At 41.0% G+C, this 17,794-nt stretch overlaps 1 protein-coding gene across 1 annotated transcript; it reads left to right on the plus strand.

Moving 5' to 3' along the window:
* Positions 1-10,918: 10,918 nt before the first annotated feature.
* On the plus strand, positions 10,919-13,468 carry LOC121149075 (FGFR1 oncogene partner 2 homolog). Its single transcript, XM_040969512.1, has 2 exons — positions 10,919-10,980; positions 11,181-13,468. Exon 2 carries the CDS (start codon positions 11,195-11,197, stop codon positions 11,840-11,842), a length of 648 nt encoding a protein of 215 aa, XP_040825446.1. The 5' UTR covers positions 10,919-10,980; positions 11,181-11,194; the 3' UTR covers positions 11,843-13,468.
* Positions 13,469-17,794: the final 4,326 nt, after the last annotated feature.

The raw sequence follows: 17,794 nt of genomic DNA on the forward strand, positions 1-17,794 counted from the left end.
CCCATACCCCTTTAGCAGTGATTTTGAAGGTGGATGATGGAGGTCTGGGTGCTTCTGGCTTAGTCCCTTTTCCTTCATAGATTGATTTCCTCGTTCTTCGAAAGGGTCTCCGTTTTTACCCCCAAAATGTGTTTTAACAGTGTTGTGAATGTGTGGATTCTCTCCACTGCACGGTTCAGAAGGTCACACTTAAGGTGTGTGTGTGTGTGTGTGTGTGTGTGTGTGATTTTGATAAATATCTTGATGCAAAAACTATTGGTAAGCAATGAGCAACTCTTGGCTGTCAGTGGATACAGAAAGGCAATGTTGGGTTAAGTTTCTTCATGTATGAAGAACAGATGAGTACGTTAGCAATTAAAAGATAAAAATTTTGATCATGTGAGTGGCATTACATCAAAACCATATGTTTCATCACCAACTTGAAAGAGGCATTGGAAACTGAAAATACGTTATGCTCCTCTAAGTAAAACATGGAATTCTGTGTTCATTTTCCAACTTGTCTCTAACATAGGAAGACTGTCTCTAGTAAATAAACTGTTTAAAAATTTTTTGGTGTGGTTGTCACTTTTTATATATTTTAAAATCTGCTGTCTCCATGGTCTAGTTTATATAAAGCAGGTAAAAGCATTCAAGTAAAATGACACATAAGTTTGGAGATTATATGTTCAACTAAACACTCAAGAATAAGGACTAGCAGGAAATTTCCAGCAGCAGTTGACTTTATTTTATGAGTTCTCATAAATTTAGCACTTTGCATGAGGAGTTATGCTGACTTAAAATTTAGGCATGATTTTGCCACAGACTTTAGTGTAGTTGTGCTGACAGTGGATCTCCCAGGAGTGAGTGCCGCGTTTCTGGCTCCAGCCCAGTGCGCTGGGTGTGATCCGCCTCCCTCTTCCAAAGTGCTCTGACTCTTGAATACTGGCAAGATTCATTTTTCTACCTGTGAGCAAAATCCATCCTGAAACCTGGGACTCCTTTACCATCAAAGCCCTAGCATCAGAATTGTAACAGCCCGTGTCTGTGGCTACTTCCACAAGTTCAGGGGCAAAATCAAAAGTTCGTTTTGGTGTATGAAATTTTGAAGTCTGCCTGTAGGTTTTTCTGAACATGCATCTTTCACGCACTTTTTGAAGACCCCTGACTTAAAGTCAGGAGGCGCACCCTGTCCTTTTGGTACCTATCTAAACCTCCACACAAGCTCTTCCGTGGCCACCCAGTGAGTCAGAATGGAGAGGCATGGCGGATCTGACTGGTAGATGAATAACCCCCTCTACCTCATTTGTATCATTGGGGTATTTGTCTCCATTCCTCGGAGCAGACATGGTATCTGTGTGGATTACCTGTCTGAAAATAGTTCCCCTGCCAGCTGCTTTGTAGAGGCAGCAAGTCATTTGCATCCAATTGGTCAATTGTGACCTGTTTCTATTTTTATTTCTCGCTCTTTATTCTATTTCTTGTTGTGCATCTCTGGTGCAAGTTTCTTATCCCTGTTACCAGATCACAAATACAAAAAAAAAAACCTTTTTTTTTGAACTTTCCTCTATAAAAGCACTATAAGAAGGAAAATTGGTCCACTCCATGAAGGTGTGATATGTTCAGTAAGAGCCAAGTTATAAAGCTGGACGGGAGACGAGAGAGCACTGAGTGGCAATGGCCAAGTTAAACACCAGACAGAATTAGGAAATCGGGACCTTCAGTTGTTCATAAACCTATACCAGGGCCCTCTGGAGAGGAAAGGCTGGACCCTGGGGGTAGGAGAGCCCCCCAAAGTGCCTTGTTTAGCTTGGCAGTCAAGTTACAAGGCTACCCCTTGTAACTTGGCACATCTTGAAGTTATCACACTTAGTATTGAGCTTTTCCCATTTGCCTTCTGGGGTGCTTATAAAAGGGTCCCCCGCCTGCAGAAGAAGTCATTTATTTAGAAATATAACGAAGTGGCAAAAACTCAGCTTGCAATTTAGAGAAGAAATATAAAAAGTATAGAATTTGAGTGAAAAGGCAATGGATTTTATTTCTAAAACCATTGCAAAGTCAGAAAAGCCTGTCTATTAAGTTGTTTTCTCTAATGGGAAAACTCTAAAAATTCTAAAAAAAAACCACCCCAAGGAACCCCCAACAAATTTAAGAGGTATTAAACTTAGCAGTTTTTTTTTTTTATACTTTAACACATGTTTTCTCTTTTTGTCAAAGTCAAAATAACATCTTCTCATAGGTGAATTATCGCAGAGACAACAAAACTTGTATTTCTTTTCTAGTTCCTGTCTTTTGCTTTTGGAAATAGGGCCAAATAAGAAAAAGAGAGGCCTGAATTTTGTGTGAAAAGACAGTTGCTTTAAGATATGTAATGATATGATTTGTGCCTCAAGCTTACTTTTAGGTAGGTGATGCACAACCCCTTTATTTGTAACCGTAGTTTCAGGTAAGTTTAAAAATGACGAGCACAGTCGTCTAAAATAGTGTTATAAACACACGTGTCTGTGTGCGTGAGATTGATGGATTGCCCTCTTCGTTCTTGCTATGGTGAAATAGCAGTTGTGTGGCACACGGGAATGTGTGCTGCCGCTTCTGCATTTGGAATCTCACAAGCCTCATGTTTGGAAGTCTGTGGAGTCTCACGGTTTGCTGTCCAGACCTCCTTCAGACACTTGTAGTTGTGCTATTCATCTATCAACCCAGGACTGTTTCTTCCCTCCACCACCTCTAAATTACACGGACTAGATGCTGAAGTCATTGCATTGATTATAGTCCAATCAGTAGACAAATCTGAAATAAACAAAAGCAGCAATTACAGTTGGCAAGGATCCTATGAGTGCTAGTCAAGGTTCCAGACCTGACGGTCCAATGGGGTCTTGTCCAAAATGCGATTTCCTCATTTCAGCACTGCTGGCAGCATCTCCTTAAAGGGAGGCACAAACATTCATAAGATTCCACTTGGCCCTGAAAACAAAAACATCTGCTTGATGCATGAGAGGATTGTTGGCTTTTACTCAAAAGCCAAAAGGAGGCAAAAAAAAAAAAATAGGGTATTGAACATAAAAGCGTACATGTAAAAATGAAATTACAAAGGGATTTGAGATGAGCAGCTTTTCAATAAAGCAAGCTATTGATAATTTTCCTTTTTTGTGTTGCCAGAGTTATTCCCATATCCCTTAAAATCCACTGTAGTCATTCTTACTGACAGCAGTGACGTCTCATGGTGATGACAGAATTTTTCAACCTTTGCTTTCAGTAATTACATCTGGTTCTTTTGGCTTGCTTTTGGGGGCCAGTCTTGAAGCCTATTCACAGATTTCTTTTCCTCTTGTAGGGAAAACTGGAACCTGCTTTCTTTCTTTTCAAGTGAAGTTGTTTTGTAGAAGTTTGCACCTCTGATAAATTCTGGTGAAATACTTGTTGACACAGATTGAAAAGTCCTGTGAAGTATCCTTGCTTGAATTTTCAATTTTGAGGTAAAAAAAAAAAATCCATGAAGGAGAGAGGCTTGGATGGGAAAAAAAAGAGCAAGTGTACCAAGATCAATTAGGAATTTTATGAATGGTCTGTTTTTCCTAATGCTGTGCAGAATTCACATTGCTACTTTCATGTCATTAATTCTGTTGCCATAGAATACATTCTTTATGGTTGGGTTTAATGGACACCATGCTCAGTGTTTTAGTTCTTTTTGGAAGGGAAAATGATTGCGAGTCTTTGTATCATATTCTAGCAGTCTGATGGAGTGTTAGGTGTGTAACTGTTGTCATTAAGTAATATGTTAAAGAGGACATTGTATTGAAATTTTGATAGGAGGGCTGACATTCCAAGTCAAACCCCTGGCAAATTATTTTCCCAGATGTGTTTAATTTTTCTTCTCCATTGATTCCTGGTGCTCTGTCAAAGGTTAAAGTTGGGGGTGGGGTGGAATGGTTGCATGCAACTTTCTAATCCCATTTCAATTAAATCTGAAATATGCCCCTGGTTTTTGTTTAGGGATTACATGGTGCCCTGGCTAGGATTGTAGATCCCAGTTTGTTGTAGTGAAAGTATATTTGTCTGAATTAAAATATCTTCTGCAACAGTGTTATCACAAAGCAATTAAAACTTCAACATTAAAGTTAACATTAGTAAATTTAAATAGCTCTGTTATTAATCAAATAGTGTAAGAAAAGCTTTAAATGGTTTAAATAATTATGCAACTCCTGGCATAAAAGCCTTATCTTAGTTTTCAAGATAAATCTTTGAAAACTAAGGAGAATCATGGCTTAAAAAAAAAAAACTTTAATTTTAGGCAGCTTAGGCTTTTAGCATGCATCACATTCCACCTCTAGTACAAGTAATTATGCCAGTTTAGTAATTATTAGAGATGAAAGAAATTCAGTAAGATAGGAATTCTTTAAAACTTGAGTAGCTTCGGTTTGAGCAGGGGTAATGATGAGGCAGCAGTTTCCAGCTGCCTGGGGACCCAGTCACAGCTCCTAGCACTGCGCTCCTCTTAAGGGGATCCTTACTACAGCAGCTCACTCCACAGTTAGTGTTTCTACTCTAGATGTCTGATTGCAGACATATTTATATTTATATTTTTGTCATTTAAAAAATATTCAGGTTCAAAGATGATTGTCTAGGAGCTCTCATTTCTTAAAATATTATAAAAGATGATTGTTAAGCATCATTATTTTTACCATATGCCTTAATTTTATGGGCTAGTGTATATTTTGGATAATACTGCAAAGGACATCCATCCATCCATCCATACATAAGCCTGTCATTGACATGTGTGTTTGCATGTGTTTTCAGTCATGTTTTCCAGGGAAGATGACTTGTTGTGGACAGCGTGTGCTATTCATGTACGTGCGTAGCGCCCCCCATGCTGAGAATGCTGAAGTGACTGGCATTTAGGATATGCATTTTCATGATAGTGCAGTTTGCTGGAATTATGGTTTGGCATCTTTGGCTGTGATTATTTCTTATGTGAAACCAGAGGTTTCAACCCTACAGTATTCACATGCGTCATGTACGTACTGTAACATTCAGTATGAACTCCCCCGCCCCGCCCCCTGCTTTCTTTTTTAACAAATCTACGTGGATTAATCATCTCTTCAGGAAAAAAATGGATTTTCTCCTTCAAAAAAACTGGTAGCATTATAAGGAATATCAAATATCATTTTCTTTGAGAAATTAAAATCATAGTACCATTGACTTGTATTTCATTATTTTTATTAGCTTCTCTTTTAAAAATTGTATTGGTTTTTCCCAAAGTTTCTTATCCCATCAGTGTACAATGAGAACTCTATCTAGACAGAAGGTGCCTTCCCTGCCAGGGATAATATGCTTTTTAAGAACAGAGAATCCTATGCATTCTTACGTAATATGTTTGTGAAAACCTGTAAAGGGGGAAGTGTCTGTAAGATCAACTCTAAATTGGGGTGCTGTGACCAGGAGTTTGAAAGATGGTACAGTGCTTTATACTATATATTAACTTCTGAAAACAACCTCCAACAATTCACACATGTTCTTTAACGCTGTTCTTTTTCTTCATGGTAGACTCAGATTGGGCTCAAGAAATACCAGAAAAAGAATGGTTGTTGTGTTCAGCATTTCTAATGAAATACAGCCAGCTCATTTCAGTTATTTTAAGCATATTAGATATATGCTTTTTATCAGTAATATCGACACTTTGGTCATTCACTTGTTTTATTATTATTATTTTACATTAGAAGGCATATAAGGTAGTAATAATGCACAGATACTACTCTCCCAAGGCCCAAGAAGCTGTAACTGAACTGTTGGCTCAGAGGGGCTGTCCACATGCAGTGAGTTAGCCTGCATGTGGCGACACGAGTCGGCCATTGCTCTCCAGGCTGGGGTGAGTCCTGGGCTGCCAGGTGTATGATTTGGAAAGTTGGATGTGTGTTTCACAGACAGAAGGCAAGGGTTACAAACTCTGAGCACAAGAGAATGCATGCTAGTTCCTGGAAAGTATTGAGACCAAAGATGAACAATTAGATACGCTCATAAACATAGTGATTTTGTTATTATTAGTACCAGTAGAAAGAAGGTTGCAGAATAGAAACAAGCCACTTACCTTGGGTTCTCTTGGTCTCTGATTTCTTCTCTGTTGAGGGTGCTTCTTTCATCCTTTAGCAAGTTAGTTGTTGATGCCTACAGTATTTTGCCAGATACTGTGCAGTTTTGAAAACTCAATTTGAATCAAGCAAGCATAAACCTTGCCCTTTCAAAAGTTACAGTGTAGAAAACTGGATAGATTTTAAATGTCTTCCACTGCTTTAAATTTTGGGTCAGAAAATATGTAACTAGGATGAAGGAGGAATGTGTCTATGTTAACTTTTTTTTTGTGAGTTGGACCAGTGGAAACTGATGGAGTTTCACAAACTTTTTTGGGTACCAGACCCGTTTGAACTGATGCCACTAATATATACAACAGGTGTTTGATCATTGATGGGTTGGTACTGAAACTCCAAAGTCAAAGTCCTGCAAGTATTTTTTGAATGTTAATTGTGTAGTGATGAAGTTCTAAATAAAATTCCAGGACCTATGGTTTCCTTGAAGATAGTTTGAGAATCCTGGAGAGTGTATGTAATGTTAACATTTTTTAAAACATCAGCCAAACTAAACTTTAGATAGGAATTCCTGCTACACAAGATTGATGTGAAACAAGTCACAAGGATTACATTCTATTAAATTCACAGGCATAGAACACTAGCGAGAGCAGGAAGTTGGTACTGAAAAGTCCTCAGGGTGCAGGTTTGATTATTTTCCTCTTGAGAGACAGGTGAATGCTTTGAAATAAACTTTTACTGAAGCACAGATCTTAAGTGTAAGGCAATTTAAGGATAATGATATTGGGTGTCTTGGTGGTCTTCACATTCAAAGATGCAAGTGCTGGAATGAATGATGGTGGTGGAGTGCAACAGACTGGAGAAGAAGATGATCAACATGAAATCCCTTTGGCCTGCTCCAGCATCATATAGGTCATTTACATAAGTATTGCATATTATGCCACATTTTTAATCTTCAAAATAAAACCATTACAAGATGACAGCACTTTATAACTCCTGTTAAATGTAACTTTAAAAATATGTATACTTGCTGGTCTGCGTATTTAAAACCCTGTAGGCTGTAATGGGCTGGGAGACCTCAGGGATGCCTTCCTTGCTCTCTGCCTGGGTGACCCTGTGCTGCGAAAGTGGTTTAGTGAGGCGCCTGACATACCAGGCGGTGCCCAGCAAATGTCAATGGAATCCATATTGCTTCATGCCATAAATGTGCTGATGATGTCTGAATTCCCTTCCAGCTTCAGCCTTGTAGAATTTTCACAGAGAAAGGTTGTTCTTGCCAAGTTGATTAATAATTTGTATTAGCTGGACAAGCATAATTTTAAAGTATGCCTTTGAGTTGTAGCTGATTGAACAAAATCACAAACTGGCTGGGATCCCCAATCATTGACAGGACAATCTTGCCTTTCACTAGAGTGTCTAGGCAACACCCCTGGTTAGGGAACTAATTAATATAGGGGGACACCAGTGTTATTACACACCATACTTAAGTCCGTATAGGAACCCTCACTGCATTCAGGCAGTTGCAGCGTCTACATGAAAGCCTTGATCAGTGACTGGTTCACCTTGCTAGAGGGTCTGTTGTGTCTCACTGGGACAGCCCTAACAGCAGCACCTGCTTTGGGTTAGAAATTGCAGTTATGTGTGAGTTTCTGATCCTGTGTTTACGTGGGGCTCAGGTAGGGTGATGCGGAGGGATGGACGTGTACACAGAGCAGTTAAGACATGTGTGCTGAGGACCCAGAGTGCAGTGTGAAGACAGCATTTTAATTTTATTTTACTTTTGTTGACTAGTTATTCCCAGTTAACGTTCTTCCCTTTGTCCCAATGCTGGTGTTATTTCTATACAGCAGCATATCCTAAACCTGTAATGGTGTTCTATGTTTCATTTTGAACTTTCTCTAGGCTCAGCTGTGGTTTTTTTTTTTTTTAAAGATTTATTTTATTTATTTTTATTGGAAAGTCAGATATATAGAGAAGAGGAGAGACAGAGAAGAAGATGTTCCATCTGATGATTCACTCTCCAAGTAACCACAGCGGCCACAGCTGAGCCTATCTGAAGCCAGGGCCTCTTCCGGGTCTCCCACATGAAGCAGGGTCCCAAAGCTTTGAGTTGTCCTTGACTGCTTTCCCAGGCCACAAGCAGGGAGCTGGATGGGAAGCGGGACTGCTGGGATTGTAACTGGTGCCCATATGGGATCCTGGTACTTTTAAGGCGAGGAGTTAGCCGCTAGGTTATCATGCAGGGTCCTCAGCTGTGGCTCTTAGGTCAGTTCTGTATAATACTAAAGACTTGATTCTGGTTTTCATCTCTGAACACCCAGCTCACATTTGCTTAAGAGCTTTTCCTAACTCACCTGAATGAGATGGCCCTGTGTGCCCTAAGTTGCAGAAACTATGGCACTAACTTGGCTTGCTGGTTTGCATGCTGTTGGAGAGCAGAGTTCTATGACCTGTTACTTTGAATCTCTGTAATGTAAAATATAGATGAAAAACACACAATCATTTGTTGATTCAGCAAATAAAGGGTGCCTTCAAAAAATTCATGGAAAAATGGAATTAGAAGGTAAGTTTGTTTTAGTGCAAATAGTTTTTAAATCTCTGCCTAGTTTTGCATAACATACATTTCAATAGCCTTTTTGAAGACATCCTTTATAAACGACTTCAAACATTTTTTTTAAAAGATTTATTTTATTTTATACTTGGAAGGCTGAGTTACAGAGAGGAGAGATAGAGATCTTCCATCTGTTGGTTCACTCCCAAATGACTACAAAGGCTGGGGCTGAGCTGATCCAAAGCCAGGAGCCAGGAGCCTCTTCTGGGTCTCTCACATGAAGCAGGGACCTAAGGCCTTGTGCCATCCTCTGCTGCTTTCCCAGGCCACAGGCAGGGAGCTGGATGGGGAGTGGAGCAGCATAGACACTAACCAGCATCCATGTGGAATGTTAGTGCCACAGGTAGAGGCTTAGCTTACTACACCATGACATCAACCAGACTTCAAAAAATTTTTTTACTAAAATCAGATTATCTACCATTTACAGAAATATTTGTTTGAAATAAAATATTTACATAAGATGTAAAATTTATATTTTCTACAAGTATTTCTTTAAAAAATAATTTATTTATTTGAATGGCAGAGTAACACAGAAAGAGAAGGAGTTAAAGAGAGAGATCTTCCATCTGATGGTTCATTTTCCAAATGGCTGCAGTGGCCAGTGCCCAGTCAGGCTGAAGCTGGTGGCTGGGAGCTTCATATCGGTCTTCCAAATATATGGCAGGGCCCCAAACACTTGGACCTTCTCCCATTGCTTCTCCCAGGAGATTGGATCCTAAGTGGAGCAACTGGGATTTGAACCAGCACATGTATGAGATGCTGACATTGTAGGCAGTGGCTTTACCCTTTTCACTGTCCCCTCCATGAACTTTTGGAAGGCCGTGCCGATCCCCAACTCCTAGCACAGCCAACATTTACCATTGTGGAAGTGCTAGGAGTTGGGGATCTTGCAAAGTCATCAGATGGGATCCATGTCCTCGTGGAATTCTGGTCCAACTGTGGAAACACACTAAGCAAACGAGATGCTTTTCCAGTGCTGAAGGTCAACCCTGAGGGTTCATGAGCGCACTGCTTAGAGACACCAGGAGTGCCAGGGAAGGATGCTAGAGGACAGATGCTTCAAACCAAGTCTGAGGGATTAAATGTTGTGGAATGAAAAGTACTAAACCTGCCATGCATTCTACAGGCATACAAGGGGCTGGAAAGAGCAGGTGAGACCGTTGTCCACAGATTTCATGGAGCTGTCTGTGAAGACCTGCAATACATCTATGTCCCTCATGATGTGAATTCCAGAACCTGCATAGCTTTAAAGTGCTAGTGTGTTTCCAGCTCATATCTTTTATTGGCATGTGGCAAATTTCTGCACAGGGTCTGGCCATCTTTCATACAGAGGCCTGTTTTTTTTCCCCAGTCCTTGGTAAATAACTTACATCTGTATCCGTTGAATTTTTCATTCAGTTGATCCATTTACTTTCCCAGATATCTGGATTTGTTTTAATTCTTATAATGCTGTCAGAAAGCTGAATAAATCCACACATTTTGTTATCATATTATTTAATAGTTTTCCTCACTATATAATCCCACAGATATTTAGAAACATATATGCTAGTTATCTTTGCAAATTCTTAGTGCAATTCTCACTTCAAGGAGCTTAATAAATAGTAAAATATGACAATGAATCAATGACTCATTAGCATATTCTATAATTAAATACTTATGTAGAGTGCAAAATTATGAAAGAGTAATTTATCCACCAGGTTTTTTTTTTTTAAATTTTCAACTCACACTTTCCATGTAGTTTCCCATTCAATTCATTCAAAGAGGGTGCCAGAAAGGGGTGGAGGAGAGAGAGCGAGAGAGAATGAGACTATTTGCTCACTCACTCCCTAAATGCTTGCAACAAGTAGGGTTTGTGTCAATGCCAGAACTGGAAACTTGGTCTAGACTCACTCCCAAGGGGAGATCCAGCTACCTGAGCTGCCACCCACTTACATGTGTGTGAGAAGCTGGAATCTGAGCACAGTGGGGACTCGCATCCAGGTACTCCTGTGGGAAAGGCGGGCAAGCACCTGCACCCATGTTCCATACATCTTCTTATTCTGTTTGGGACACCATTAGTCACAGAGCCAAAAAAGAAAATGAAAAAGTCTGTGGGAGGATGCTTGAGTCTAACAACTGTTACCTTTCATCCATATTATTCTCCAATCCAGTTAAGAGTGAAATGTCGGAGACTGGGGAGAGGTCGGCGGAGGCCGGCGTCGGGCCGGGGTCGACGGGAAGGCTGATCGTAGGCGCGGGGTCTCGGGCCTAGAGGGTCCAGGGTTGGCAGCGACGGCTTTGAGCCCCAGGTCTCCTCGAGGAATTGAGAGCCGAGTAAGTGGACACCGCGCCGGGAGGCGAAGGGCCCGCCCAACCCTAGCGGCTCCGAGCCCTCTCTGTGTCTTCCCGGAAAGTTGAAGGAGAACCTTTGGCTCCTTGGCCGGTGGACATACCTGTCGCTCTTACCTGGGCGCTCCCCGAGGCGGGGGCGAGGGGAGTGGACGTCGCCTCTTTCTCGAAGCTTCTCCTCCAAGGTCTCCCTGGAGAGATGAGCTGCACGATTGAGAAGGCGCTTGCTGATGCGAAAGCTCTTGTGGAAAGGCTGAGAGACCACGATGACGCAGCAGAGTCTCTCATTGAGCAGACCACGGCCCTCAACAAGCGAGTGGAATCCATGAAACAGTATCAGGAAGAAATTCAAGAACTTAATGAAGTTGCAAGACATCGGCCCCGCTCCACATTAGTAATGGGAATCCAGCAGGAAAACAGACAGATCAGAGAACTGCAACAAGAGAACAAAGAATTGCGTACATCTCTGGAAGAACATCAGTCTGCCTTGGAACTTATCATGAGCAAGTATCGAGAACAAATGTTTAGGTTGCTAATGGCTAGCAAAAAAGATGACCCAGAAGTAATAACGAAGTTAAAAGAACAGCACTCCAAGGAGCTGCAAGCACATGTGGACCAGATAACTGAAATGGCCGCAGTGATGAGGAAAGCTGTTGAGATTGACGGGCAACAGGGCTGCAAAGAACAGGAACGGATACTTCAACTTGAACAAGAAAACAAAGGCCTCAGAGAGATCCTTCAAATAACTCGAGAATCCTTTTTGAACCTGAGAAAAGACGAAGTGACAGAAAGTACAACACTGTCAGCATTGGTGACCAGCAGTGACCTGAGTCTGAGGAAGAGCTGAAATGTCCCCAATTGCCAGGAACTAGCCATGCACCCGTGAGCCACTGAGCAGTCCCTTTGTCTGTCTACAACATGTTCAGAACATAGGCTTAGAGACAGCAACCAAGAAATAGTCGTGACTCCATGCAGAACCCAACTGAGGAGTCAGGACTGACCTGTGACCCGCAAGGGAGCAGCTTCCCCACCTGCTGAGCGGATCAGGACCTTTCCACATTGCTTGGTGGGTGCACTTCAATAAACCTGACTATTCCCCATGAGTGGGAATCCACAGAACTCTCACCATGGAAAATAGACATATTTCTGCTGTAGTTCTAGGAGATTCTCTTCCTAAAGTTTACTTTCCTGTTTGGTGTCACAAGTTAAACAACATATCAACCATGAGACTTCAGCTTTAATTATTTTGTTTCCCCATTTTTTTTCCCAAAACAAATCCAATTTTAAAGGATGTAGGAATGTTTTACATGGACGTTAAGAGGCGATTTAATTTATCCTGATATTCACCTAACTATTGTCCCTAATTTACTTCAGTGTCCGAAATACCATTTCAGGAATGAAAAAGAAGAAATACTACTTTCTAAGAAAACAGATCATGTGATAAACATCTAGTAGGTTAAACTACTTGTTGCAAAGAGTAAGGTTTGGTTCGAAGCCTAACGCGGATCAGACTTTTCCTTGGTTGATCTGAGGCTATCACAGAATCCATTTAGCCAACAACTATATGATGAGCAGACAAGCACAGTAATTTCAGTTAGTTGAAAATTCCTCTGGCTCATAGCACCTTTTTTCAAAAGTAATTAATCTGGAGATACAGAAAGTCAAAATTCTGGATCAATTTTTAAGCTCCACCTGATCTTAGGACCTGTTAAGAGTTTTCTTAAAACATTTCAGTTGAAAGAGGAGGAAATATGGATGCACAAATGTTTTCTGTTTTTGGTGTTTTTTTTTGTTTGTTTTTTACACGGCAAATAAAAAGTACATTAACTTTTTTAAAAACTACCAGATACACAAATCAATTTCAACATCAACTGAGACCTAAATTTTTCTTGCTCTGTGGTGATTATAGAATGTCAAATATGATTAAACATTCATTTATATAAATATTAAAAGTAGCACAAATAAAAACTCCTACTTTTGAGTATAAACATATTAAACAACTATTACTCCCGTGGTAGCTTTCATGTACAGCTTCATGTTACTGGTAAAATGCAAAGTTACTTTTTGCTTCAGGCTTTTTCTGTCTTAAGGTTGGGAGCCTGGGGCTATTGGATTAGAAAAGGGCTAATGGCCCAAGCAAACATTAAATGGTTTTCTTGAATGAGGCCTTAACTGATGTTTTATAAGTAAATGATGCTTCTTATTTTTAAGCATTTCTATTGGTTTTGGGTAAGTGTCCTTGCTTTAATGTCACATTCATCAATATAGTTTTTATCCCAGGTAAGAACTGAAGGAAATAAGCTACACAGTTGGGAGTCTGAGGCAGCTCAGTTAACAAATGTTACTTGCTAAATAATTATTTTTGTAAACAAGTTAGTTAATTTATTCTTGGTTTTCTTGCTTGGATTCCTTCATGGTCTTGATGATAAGACATTTACTTTGTTTTCAGTGACAGTTTTTCATCCGTATTTTTTTTTAAAAAGCAACCTTACATTACTGTCTAAAGAGTACATACTGTGTAGGAGCCTATTTTATCAATAAAGATGAGTAATTAAAAATGAAAAAAAAAAGAGTGAAATGTCCACATTTCCACATCTTTTTAAATTATTTTTTTCCACATTAAAAAAAATTTTTTTAAGAAAGTCTTAAAATTTATTTTTTAAGGGGCAGAGTGGGAGGGAGAGAAAGGAGAGGAAGGAGAAGGAAGAGAAAGAGGAGGAGACAGAGCTCGCCTGCTCATTTTCTGACTCACTAAATGCTTGCAACATCAGGACAGGTCCTGCCAAAACTAGGTGTGGGGAACTTAATCCATATATCTCGTGTGGCTCATAGGGACCCAACGACTTGAGCAGTTGCCTCTGCCTACCACGGTGTGCAGTAGCAGGAGGCTGGGTGCAGATCAGAGCTGGTATTGTAGCCAGACCTTTGCATACTGCGTGCTGATGTCCCAAGCTCTGGCTTAACTCTTAAGTCAAGTGCTCCCGTTCTTGAAGTGCTGGTTGTACAGGTATGAGGATAATAGGTGGTGATCTTTGGCAAAATATATGTGGGCCTCTTTTCCCCTAACAATGACAGTATGCAGTCTTATTCGCTGATTGGATTTCCTAGGTGTCTTCACATATCAGCGCTCAGGATTCCTCTCCTTCATTTCCTCATCTCCGCAGTGTCCACCCTAGCTTGGCCTGCCCGTGATCATCACAATGTTTCCTATGCCATTCACACATGGTGCCTTGATGTGCACACGCATGTTCTTACTGACCTATGTGGTCATCAGGATATATCTGGGGCAAATTCCTAATAACGAGATAGCTGATTAAAGGGGAATGTGCGTTGCATGTTTCAATAAACTGCCAGACTGCCCTCTGCAGAAGTAAGGCCAGTTCATGCTGCTGTTAGCAGCAGGCTTAGAGGATGACTGTGTTCAAATACTTTGCCTTTCCTGGATGCAACTTGTGAAAACAAGCACACTAGCTGGTCTTTTACTGAGATTTTAATGGGAACTTCTATAATGATGAGGTGGATTGAGCGTCTTTTCTAATGTTCGTAAACATTTTTTATTTATTTTTCCGTTCAGTGCCTTATTTTCTAGGACTTTTATCTTTGGTTTGAAGGAGTTAACTCTTGTTAAGCAAATCTGCTCTTTCACTTACATGTTGTAAATTCTTCCCCTAGTGTGTCTTTTGACATTATAGATGGTAATTTTTTCTTTTGTCCTACAAAAGTTAAAAGAAAGCCTTATTTTCAGTTTTCTCCTTGCAACTGGTGAACTTTTGTTGTTGTGTTTAAGATTGTTTTAGTTCTGAATCTCCCATTACATGATGGCATGGCCTTGTCTCTGTAACTCCACCCCTGTGTCACCCACCCCTCAATAGATTTCTGGAAATGTGGTAGTAGATGCTCAGCAAATAGTGAGCCAACAGAAAAAATATGTGCGATTTAGAGCATGGCTTCAATCAGGCAACCTGATTTGAAATTCTAATTTGGTTGAACTCGGACAGATGATTAAATTACTGTATGCTGCGATTTCTGTATCTGTCGCTGACAGTGGTACCACATTCACAGAGATGTTGGGACCACGAAGAATTCAGATGTTCACAGGGGTGTTGGAGCTTTGCATGGGGTATCCACAGTGTGCATCGGAGTTCTTTGGTTTCAATCCTGGAGGCAGCAGGTGAAGGCTCAGATGGTATGGTCCCTGCTACTCACCTGGGAGATTCCCATCCTCTCCCCTCCTTCTCCTCCTCCTTCTCCTTGTCTCTCTTTCCTTCTTTCAATTAGATAAGATAGATAAAAATTAAAATCATTACTTAATGAGCTCAATGTAATGTCTGGTAGATATGAGATACCTAGCAGATGTTTCTTACTCTTCAGTTTCAGAGGGCCTTGTGCCTTCTGACATTTGTGCCTCCCATTGGCTGTTAACTCTTGGATTCTGACATCCATCCTTGGGAGAGAGGTGTTCTGAGAAGTCTTTGCTGGTTTTAGTCTGCCCTGGGAAGCACCTGCCCACTGGCCAGGGCAGCCTTACACTCCTGACTACCAGCTAGGCTTTCCTGACGTGGAGAGAATTCAGAAAGAAAACCCCCGCAGAACTTCCAATGAAAAGAGAAAGGAAGCATACAGACAAGCTAATTGGGGCTGGTCTGCAGAGGGAGTCTAATTGCCCTGGGGAGAGAAGCTGGAGACAGGTAATTGACATATCATGGGAACATTTCATCAGAGTTGGTTTATTAATAATCCTTAAATTAAAAATCTGGGCTTAGATTTACAAAGGGATCAGCTAAAAAAAGAGTTTTTGTCCTCATCTTGGTCATCAGTTAGGAAACGCCTGCTTGTGGGCTTCCAGGGCTTTCCGTGGTGTCTGGAAGCATGTGTGGGTGTGGACGCAGGCTGTACCAGCTGAGGGAGAGCGCAGACGTGTGTCTGCTGACTGCGCTGACCACTGCTTTCCTTTGATCTAATACCTTATTTTGGGGCAGGTTGAAATATCATCCCTTAGTTTCTCCTCCATTTTTGTAGCAGCAAGTCGTGCTTCTGTGGCTTTCTTGATGTGCTATCCTCTCTCCCTTCTCCTGCTTGTTCTCTCGAGTTAGTTGATGGACTCACCCAGGCCGCACTGTCAGGTTGGCTGCGCTGTCTCTGGGCTTTGAAGCTAGACTGCATCCATGCCCGCAGGTTGACCTTGGCATTCATTCATCCTAGATGCTCTCTTTCTTCCCATTTCAGCTAAATGATAACTGCCATAAAGTTGTCTTGCTATATAGACAGAGCCTAATACCTTAATGTATCCTATCAGCTGACTTTCAAATATCCTTTATCTATCCTTTTTCCCTCAACCTTAACGCTAAATGAAGTGAGAGAAATCACAATGAAAATCTGAGTGGGAGAGCCCGGAGGATTGTGGAGAGGCTACTTTTAATGAGTGGCATGTGCTTAAGTGATAGTGAGTGACAAAGAAAATTCCACTTTGGGATCATTGAGTGTGGATCTTCTAGAAAACACTTTGGAAAGCGTTTGTGAGCTCAGCTGGAAGTTGAGTTTCCAGAAAGGTCAGCCATGGCTTGCTATGAACCTCTTGGTAAGACAGGGCTAGCAATACACTCATGGACCTGACCAGGGAGGATCCTGGAGGTGACCCACCCATCATTTCCAAGACCCAGTGACCTCAGAGGCTGAGCGTCCCAAATCACACCATGTTCACAGAGTTACTGTCTTGGCTATACCTATTCTAGACTGTGGTAGTCAGAGTGACTTCCCATCCAACTCAGAAGCTGAAGTCATGGCCTGCTACCATGTGAGGGTTAATCTTCCATGTTCTCGGGTTTTTGATTCTGTATGTGTGGTCGGCATGTCACAGTGCATAGACAGGAGAGTCCCATGCTGCTGGACCCTCAGTTGAATCAACCGTGTTGCTGGCTGGCTGTCATTTTGTCTGTCTCAAATGCATATCTCAGGACTGGTGTATCAGGTAATGGAAGGACGGTGCTCGGCAGGTACCTGACTCCCTGGCAGTCACTAACTGGGAGTGGCTTTGGCTTGTGGATGAGCTCCTGGTAGACTGGGAAATGTGTCCCCTCTCTGCTGCCCAGCTCTGCAGAGCTTGTAGTAGTGATGCCTAGTTTTCTGCCTGCTTTGTTTCTTTGGGGAATAAATTATTTTCTCTTATGGAGAAAGTGAGAGTGGAGTTGTGTGACATTTGTATTTACACTTAGCAAGCAGGTAATAGAAGCAAAGGAGAGTTGAGAGTCACTATTTGCGACAGATACTTTGGGCACATGTTTAATGCTGCCAAAGAAACTGTTTTCATGCATTTGGCCTTAAAGGCATTCTGTGTTGTTTTCAATGTCCCCATTTTATAGGTGGGAATACTGAGGGACAAAAGTTGGACTTGTCTACCTAGTATGACTAAGGTAGAAATAAAAGAGATTTTTAGTCATGGAAGTGGGTGGTCTTTAGCCTCACAGTTTTGAAATAGATGAAGCAAGGGTAATCATAAACCAAATCAAGAAATAGATTTTTTAGTCCTCTATCTTAAGGAATAGAGTGTTCTAGAGTGTTCCTTTTTGGCTTAGATTCTTAGATCTGACTTCTCTCCCCAATCCACTCCACTCTCCAGAGAGAAAGTTATATCTATGAGAAAAAGTATGATTTGATAGTAGTCATTTATACTTGAGAGAGCCATGAAAGCAGTGGAAACCTGAAACATCCCTAATTGTGTAATTAAAGGATTTGGCTTCAGATAAAAGAATTGAATGCCTCTGCAAGCTGATCTGGGAGGTATTTTAGTGGGGGTGGGGCA

The sequence above is a fragment of the Ochotona curzoniae genome, unplaced genomic scaffold, assembly GCF_017591425.1.
Source record: "Ochotona curzoniae isolate NIBS_2020 unplaced genomic scaffold, NIBS_Ocur_1.0 scaffold_4701, whole genome shotgun sequence".
In the NCBI taxonomy this organism is placed as follows: Eukaryota; Metazoa; Chordata; class Mammalia; order Lagomorpha; family Ochotonidae; genus Ochotona; species Ochotona curzoniae.